At 29.7% G+C, this 9,521-nt stretch overlaps 1 protein-coding gene across 1 annotated transcript; it reads right to left on the reverse strand.

Annotated features, from left to right (window-relative positions):
- Positions 1-1,358: 1,358 nt before the first annotated feature.
- LOC126742892 (GTP-binding protein Rheb homolog) lies at positions 1,359-9,239 on the reverse strand. Its single transcript, XM_050449745.1, has one exon. It carries the CDS (start codon positions 8,924-8,926, stop codon positions 8,375-8,377), a length of 552 nt encoding a protein of 183 aa, XP_050305702.1. The 5' UTR covers positions 8,927-9,239; the 3' UTR covers positions 1,359-8,374.
- Between the last annotated feature and the right edge of the window lie 282 nt (positions 9,240-9,521).

The following is a 9,521-nucleotide window of genomic DNA, read 5'->3' on the forward strand; positions in this document are numbered from 1 at the left end:
ATGTTGGTAAGTATTTTAAGTGTTCTGTGGTTAATTTATATTTAATCCCTGTGTAAGCAGATAATGGTTCTTTTAAATCACATCCACCGTCACAAAAATATTTAATGGCCACATCACAAATTCTCGTATGTTTGCCTTTATAAAAACATATTATGATAATTTCTTTTTAAATTGATTTTTGAAAATGCTTTTTTCTTAAAACTAGTCGTTTTATTTTTCAAAGTCGAACTTCTTCAAAAAATTTTGAAAATTGTTTTCCTCAATTGGCATAACACGGAATTTTTTTAAATAGTATAATTATTTTTTTTTGCATTTCTTAGGAGTTATTATTACTCGAGTTTAAAAGAAATGGTACTTTTTTATACTACCGACATAATAATGAAAAAAAATTAAGACTTTAGATTATGGAAAAAACAACCGGACTAATAAACAATACTCGTATTTTTAACCATTTTAATAAGCTTATATCGGTTTAAGGACCAGTCGAATCCGATTCAGCAAGTAATGCCTTTGATTCCGATGATTCTCTCAGAGATCCCGATTATGTTGACAGTGGCGAAGAAGACAATTTTGGCGTGGCGACTTTTGAAAACGATTTGCCTGAACTGGATAACCAAAGCGTACAAGAAGTAAATTCAATTCAACAAGATGAATTCCTAGATGGCGGAATGGAAAGTAAGTTCACGTTTTTCTTTATTTTTTTTAATTATTATTATTTTTTTATAAATTTAATAAAATATTTAAAAAAAAATTAATTTTTTTTTATTATAATAGTTATTAGGTTTTGTCACTTTAAAAGGCATTTTTTTAACGAAATAAAAATTTGAATTAGCTTGCCTTAAAGCACGAGCATTATTAAGTATTACTTAAGGGCACTAAATGTTAAATTGGTCTTAATAGTTTTGTACCTCTTTTATTTCTGTTTGTTGATGATAATGTACTTTTGGTTTTAGGACCAATTAAACGACAAAAACAAAAACAAACTACATCATGGAAACAAAAAGTCCGAAAACTCAAAAGAAACAGTGGCATGGAATATGTTTATTCTAAAGGAAATTTAGTTCCTGCAAGAACGTTAAAAAATGTATGCAATAATTGCAAATTGAGATGTAACGAAAAAATTAACTACGCGGGAAGACAAATTATTTTTAATAATTTTTGGGGACTTAAAAAATCTCTCAAGACAAAGAGATTTTATAAGGAGGGCGCCCACTGAATCGGATCGGCTCGGTCGGTTCGGTCCGTTCAGTCGGTAACTAGCGCTCGTACAATCGGCAGAACGAAGACACGACGACGTTTAAAAGTGGTTCGACTATTCGAGCTTATAGAAGTATGGTGATTAAACTCCCGTTTAAGCGTTTAAAAAAAAATGAGCAGTTCCTGAGATTCTGAAGAGGATCTTATGATTGCAGTAGCCTGTGCTGAAGTAGAAGCGGTAGAAAAGCTTAGGAGATTTTGGGTACATATTTTTTGAAAAGAAGAGATTTCGGAGAATATGATCATCTCTTTTGCTGGAGGACGAAGGAATGTTTTTCAAATATTTTAGAATGAAAATATGTTCAGGGTGATTTTGTATAGTGTCATGCCTCCGCCCTCTCAATTTTTTGATATCCCACTATTTAGAAAATAATTTAAAGAAGATGGTTCTATCATTACGAGAACTGGTTTTTGCGCCATCTCAAAATTATTTTAGCTGAATTGTGCCTCAACGTTGGTATACTGTCAAATTTTAAAAGTTTCTGAACTCTACTTTACAAGATATAGATAGCCGGCATTCGTTGTGGGACACCCTGTATAGAATCAAATAAAACAAATTATTACATAACATTCCAACGTGCATTTGAATGCGTGAACTATATAATAAGCTATCTTTTTTGTGTATTTTTGTAAAAACATAAATTATATTCAAAGCAAGAGTTGTACACCACTTAACACCAAAACGAAAACTTTCACACTCGCACATTTCGCCGACCAAGTTGGCATCCTCAGATAATTAAAACTGAGTTTTAAAATCTCCTGATGATGCCAACTTAATAAACAGTAAATAACGAAAACACCGATTTAAGATATAATAAATGACACTTACCAGAACAACCAGTTTTTTGGATACCTCCTCCCAAGCGTTTTCTTTCCTTAAATTATCATGATAATATGTGTTTTGTTTATCATACAATATTCTAAAACTGCGAACAGCTTCGATTAAACTGTTCGACATATTTGACATATTTATCAAATCAACGGTTTTTAAAATTGTTTGAAACAGTTTCTCACTCTATGCGAAAAAATGCTAAAATAGTCGAAGGCTTTCGGTGCAATCGGCAAAAGTTGCCCTCCTCACAATATGAGATCGTCGGCGGAGAAAACCGAACCGACCGAAGGTACCGAACCGATTCAGTGCGCTCGGCCCCATTTAAATACCATGTGAAGCAAATCCGGCCGATTGTACCGACCGTGCCGAGACGGTCGATGCCGATTCAGTGGGCGCCGTGCTTATGTTCAAGGGTGAAGAGAAAAGCAACTACAACGGGCAGAGTTCAATTATCTCGAAGAAAGTACACAAATACTTACAGCTTTTTATACCTTAATGTGGAAATTTCAGTTTGCAAGCAATTTTTCTTATCTACATTGGGTATTTCTGTAAAAATGATGCGAACTTCATTGCAAAAATCTCTCGCAATGATGTAAACCTTCCATCTCCAGATAACAGGAGAAAACATGCTCCGGGTATCAAACTTCCTGATGATGCTATTCAAATAATGGATAACTACATTAATTCCTTTCCAGTTGTGCCAGCTCATTGGTGTAGAAAAGACAGTACCAAAAAATATTTGGAAAGTATTTTAAATAAAGAAAGAATGTATACACTTTATCTGGAATATTGCAAGGGACTTGAGGTTAAACCAGTATCTCAGTCAAAATATAAGGAAAGATTGATAGAAGAGATGATTGCCTTTTATATTCCAAGAAAAGATCAGTGTTGGTGCTACGAATTTTTCCTTCAAACTGCAGATGCCAGACTTCCACGTGAACCTGAATACCAGCTGCACATAAAGAGAAAAGACACCATAAATGTCATAAAAAAACAAGATGCTGAGAAATCAAGAAGTGACCCAACCTATTTTACTTGTAATTTTGACTTGGAAGCAGTTTTGTATAGCCCACTTTTTTTGCTAAGCCGCTATTTTATAAACGAAAATTAGCTGCATATAATTTTACTATTTATGCGACAAAAGAGAAGACAGGTTATTCTTATATTTGGGATGAGACCAATGGAAAATGTGGTTCAAATTAAATTTCTATATGTCTCTCTATGTTTATTGAAAAGTATGTACCGTTGACTGCAAAGCACCTAATAATGTTTTCCGATAACTGCCCTGGACAGAATAGAAATTCTACAGTAGCTGCTATGTTTCATCAGGCTCTTTTTAAACATTCTTCTCTAGAGAGCATTGAAATAAAATTTTTAGAAGGCGGATACTCACATGGAGTGCGACTCACAATTGAGTCTGCATCGCGTTATTCCAAAATCTATATTCCAAGCGACTGGTTTAACGTTATTCATTTAGCAAAAAGAAAAGGTCAGCCATACAACGTTCATGTGTTAGAATATACCGACTTCAAAAATTTCAAGATTTATCGCGAAAATGTTATGCCTAACTGCACAGTTGCTGAACAGGGAGAAACTTTAAACTGGAAGAATGTTAGAGCAATAAAATTTACAAAAGAGTGTCCAAAGTTGCTTCTCTTCAACAATGAACACAGTTATACCTCGAGTATACCATCAGTATTATAAAGATTTACCCCATGACGGAAATCAAGATACTTCGGATGATGAGGAACCCCGGCAACTCTTAAAAACAGGATACGATAAAAGAAGCGCAGTGGCCGCAACAATTAGTTTATTCAAGTTTGTTTTTGTTAAATGTTAAGTTAAAGTTTAATTTTAATTTTTTCTATGAACTTTTGTAGTAAGAATGGAACTGATTTGTCATTTTGGAAAAATAAAATATTTTTTTTTAACTTGGTTTAATTGAATAAAGACGTATCGACAAATTTTACAGGCAAAATATTAACTAAAATAACACTACGCCCAGTGTTACAGCGTAACAGAGGGGCGTATCGACTATAAGTCTGTGTTGGTAGTCCTAAATGGTAAGACTTATGCAAGCTTATAACAGCAATTTTATAATACATTTACATGTAAAATTTCACAAAGTTTCCTAAACCACAGAATTTTTAAAACGTTTTTTTAGTTTCCTGCACATTATTAATTTCGTTAATACGCCCCTGTTATGAAGCCCTCGATATTGAATCCTTAAAAAAAAATTGAAGTAAAAAAAAAATTATTAAAAGCATGATCTGGATGTCTACATATCATAACATTTAACAAAATAAGTAGTAACAATATTTTTTTTCAGACCGAATTTAACAGATATTCAAAATTAATACTTACATCTAGGTTGTAATTTTTTTTTTAGTTTAATAAATCTTTAAATACATAAATTGTTTTAAAACTTGAATTACACCTAGTTGATATAAACTTCATTTCTATTATTTATTTACCAAAAAAGCTTGATCTGTTTATCCCTTATTTCTAAAACTTTACCAAACTCTACTTTAAAGAGAAATAAATAAATAGGTGCATTTATTTTTGCACAGTCTAAAAAGAAGAAAGTAGTTTCTGAAAATTAGAAACATTTTAAAAGAACACACATTCAAAACTCAAGTGCAAAAAGTCATCATAAATATAGTAAATATACAACATTCTTATTTTTTAGTAATCCTCCATAATGGTCTCTCCAATGTTGCATAGAACAAATCAACTTTTCCCCATTATTTATTTGCTATTATTTTCTGATTTCTATTCTTCTTTTTAAGATATTACTTTTAACACTGAAAAAGATCTGAAAACTATTAAGGTACATATAGACGATGTCTGATGTAAATATAGAAGTCACACATGTAAAAAGGGCTATTAATAAAAAATAATAGTAATTTTTCTCTCTTGAGCATTGGGAAGAAATTAAAGAAATGTATAGAAAAAAAATATTCAAGAAATGGCTAAGTCTATAAAACTGAAACATAAAATTTTAATTTTAATTCATTTTAATTAATCATATTTACGAAATAGTTTTAATAATAAACTCAAATGAAAATATAGAGAAGTTATATGAAACTCAATGAGATAGGTACTTAAAAATTTAGAGTTAACACAGCAATAAATATTTTTTTTATATATAAATATATATTGTTTTAGTGGTTGTTAATCATTAAAATAGCTTTAAAATTAAATATCTTTTTTATTGATAACTGTTAGATACTCTCCTATCATGTAATAGAATGGGAGGGATAGCTGATTGCTAGGTATCCCTGTTTTTTTTTTAATTTTTATACTTTTAACTTACACTTTTTAATTCTTAAAAATTCACATCTTTTTTATTTGTAGGCGTTGGTATTAGATACCAAATGGTGAAAGAAGTCCAACAAGACACCTTTCAATTAGAGTTTGGACTGTATTTTCACTTGCTTTTCATGAAAAATGCATTGAAAATTTTACAGGATTCTACAGAAAAATATATTTGTCTTATGATGATTTTTTTGTGAAGAAAATTACATTGTTGACTATTTATTTTTTGCCTCAGGTGAAAAAATAACTGTTCAACTCTTTATTTTGAACATAAAAAAGTCAAATTTTCAATGCATAAGTTATATAAACTAAATTAATCTTTTATCTGAAACAATGAAGTAAAAAACTATTGTAAAGTAGTTAATCTTATAATAAAGTAATTTTATTTTTGATGAAAAACTACAGAAAAGGCAATAACTACGATATTGACAACATTATTAGTAACTGAAACTTGTACGTTTAAACTTTTTTTAACTGTAATTGAAACTTTATTGGCATATGGTCAACTATCCTACATCAATATAATAAAAATAAAAATATTAAATAGCATGTTCTTAAAAAATATATACAGGGTTTTATTGTCAGACAGATATTTCAGAGGGGTGAAAGAGATCATTAAAATAAGAACAAAATGCAATTAAGAAAAAGTCCATTGTCAAGTTGCCATCCTGTACATCATTTTCGTCTAAAGGATGGAAAACTCAATTTTCCCAACTTTTTTTTTGTATTTTACATATTCTCTTTTATGTTCTATAATAAGTATTTCAAATTTGGTACACCAATTATTTTCCAGGACTCAGACAGTACTCTACAATAAAGTATTAAAATAGTTGGTTGCAGAATGCAGGGTGTTAAATTGTATTGATTCAACAAGACTTGATTAAAGCATTTTAGCAAAAAGCAAATATTTTCAACAGTTTTTATGATTTTATTTTTAATTGATTAGCTAATGTATTTTGTTTTAAATTATTTTTATTTTTAATGTATTTATGTGACAACTCTGTTGGTTGATCTTAAATAAAACATATAACATGTATTATAAGGAAAAACTGCTTTCTACTCTACTTTATTTCATCCTAACACAATTTCCATTAATGGCTATTTTCACAAATAAATTGAAAACAGTGACATATACATGAATAGTGTAGGAGGTCTGAAAACTAAACAAAAGATGCTCCACAAAAAAATTCTGAAAGATCACACTATAAAAACTAAAAAAACATAAACAAAATGTAGAAACAATACTACAAAAAAAATATGCAGAATTGAAAATTAACAGAGCCTTTAGTGATTCTAAGAAACCCTAGAAGTTGATAAATGAACCATGTAGGAAACAGAAAAATGAATATACCTACAATCTAAGAAATTATTAAAAATTGAGAAAAAATAAAAAATTAAGACCAAATAACACAGGAACTGAATAAGCTTTTGCATCTCGGAAAAAACTGAGTTTAAACATTAAATTGACAATAATTAAAAAAACAATTTGCATCATTTAAAGAGGAGGTTTTACCGATAAGATGAAAATTATAAATACAATTGCATATTTAAAACAAAATAGTTTACCAGGTTAATTAAATGGTTTGTTGGAAACAGGAGTTTTACCAGAGGCCTTAAGGTGGCAAAAATTATCCCAATGTAAAAATCTGGAAAAAGTTATAATCTGAACAACTATAGATCCTACTATCTTACTATTAAGTAGATTCTGCAAAACATTGTAAAATATATTTATAAATCCATCTTGGACTAGGTATATAATATATAATCATTTTACTGATACATGCATAGGTATTTTAGTTTAATTTCACCATAAAAGCTGAATATGATCACATTGATCACTCTGTATTTACTGCTGATACAAATAATTGTTTAAAACCTAAATTATGTGATAAACTTACTTTATGGTTCTGATATTCTCAAGCAAGGACATAAAAAATCTTGAAAGAAAAATAAACTGAGATTTGCTTAAAGAAAACCTAAAAATATGATTGTACATGTAAAAGCAATAACTTTGTATAAATTAGGTATTATTTTGTATCAAATTTATATTTTTTTATTTGAGTTTAAAATTATGTTATCTACATGTTTTAAGAATTTTTTTACCCTTGGTTTGAAAGAAGTAGATCTGATGTCAGTTTTTATTTCATTTTGGATAAACATGATTAAAAATATTAAAAAAAAAATTTTAGGCAATTCAGAAAAATGTGACAAACAACAACTTGTATACAACAACCAATAATCTAGTTCTTTTATTGTAGATATTCTAAAAAATAATTTGATTTATTAAATTTGAAGCAATATCACACAACAGAGAAATCTCAAAAGAGTAAGAAAAAAAAAGAAAATCTGCCACCCTGTCCTTAAGAAAAACAAAACACCTTAGACCACAAGTACTATCATCCTCTGAAATACCTGCATGACGTTAATTAAAACCCTGTTATATTTTTATTAAATATACATTACTCATATAAAGAAGAACATTGAAGATTTTCTGCATGGGCATATATTATTATTCAATATATATGTGTATCATGTCTCTGCGTCATGTAGGGCAGTTGCAATTAAATTTAATTGAAAGACATCCAACCCAAAATAATGTAAATTGGAGAATTACCCAATAAAAATTCTGTAGCAACACTGCAATTAACAAAAAATATAAAAATTTTGCCTATATAATTTTGAAAATTGTTGACAAAAAATTTATATTCTAATCAAAAACATAATATTCCAGTTATCTGGGCATAAAAATATGAACTTAATGACTCTTCTTAAATAAATTGGGTATTGTTGTTGGGATGGCTATATCATTCATGATAACCAAAAAAGACTGCAACATCCATACAATTAACTCAAATAAACCTATACAACTAATTATAAAATTAACGAATACAAATATGTTTTATAAAAATATTACTGATATTTGCACTTACAAGACTAGCAATTTTCCTAGAAATTTATGGCAAAGATTTAGGATATTAAGCAATTTGATTTATCACCTGAATTGCCATTGGATTTTTCAATTTCAGTAAGAAGCAAATGAAATACATCAGAAACAGATAAGTTCTCTTTCGCTGAAGTTTCCAAGAAAATTGCACCCCATTCTTCTGCTAGTTTTTTTCCATCACTTGAAGACACCTGCCTTTCTAAATGAAGGTCTGTTTTGTTTCCTACTAGAACAACAGGCACTTGCACTTTTCCAGTAATATCTAGTAGTTTGTCATAAATTGCTTTAACCACTTCCAGAGACTTGATACTAGTGATGCTGTATACTAAGACATAACCATGGACATCTATACTGTATTGACTAGGAAACAATGAGTACTCATCCATACCAGCAGTATCCATAAGTCTAATCTCATAGTCTTGAGAATTTACTCTAACAGTTTTGGAGAAAGTATTCTCTATAGTAGGATCATAGGAATCAACAAACTGCCCTTCAATAAACTGTATACTTAGTGATGATTTTCCCACAGACCTGTAGCCCATAATAGCTATTTTTCTCTGTTTTGGAGAAGGCATGTTTATTATTTAAGTTTTTGAGGCTCAATTTTATTGCCTTCTACCAGTATAGGCAAACTTAATGAAGGGAATTACAATGTATTCACTATTACTTCTAATGCTTTACAGAGGCCACCCTTTATTTATTACATAAGTGACCTTATTCTCACCACTTAAAATTCGAACAGTGATGATTACTAAGTAATTTGAAAAAATCGCAGATTAACGTTTAACACTTTTCTTTAATACCCCTATTCTAGTTGCGAAATTCTAATTTTCACTAGTTTCAATTTTCTACGCAGATTTGATATATTTGACTCGCTAGTGTCATCAAATCAAAACATTGTACATGACAGATCATGTGTCAGGTGTCACATTTATCAGTCAACTGACGGGTGATGACTGTTAAGGAATGTTTACATGGAGCGCAAATCGCTCTATGCAAATCCGTTTGGAATCACAGTATACTCAATATAATAATTTCAACACAAGCGTTTTAAAAGCTGATTCAATATCTATAATAAAAATTTTTAGCTTATATTGACGGTTCAAAATAAAAGGTAGATACATTGCTAAAATTGCATTTCGTGCCTCGTCATGCCGTTATGGAATTGAT

Source organism: Anthonomus grandis, chromosome 12, assembly GCF_022605725.1.
Source record: "Anthonomus grandis grandis chromosome 12, icAntGran1.3, whole genome shotgun sequence".
Taxonomy (NCBI): domain Eukaryota; kingdom Metazoa; phylum Arthropoda; class Insecta; order Coleoptera; family Curculionidae; genus Anthonomus; species Anthonomus grandis.

What these genes read in the sequence shown, in the direction of transcription:
- LOC126742892 (XM_050449745.1), bottom strand. Translation starts at nt 8,926, where the DNA reads ATGCCTTCTCCAAAACAGAGAAAAATAGCTATTATGGGCTACAGGTCT.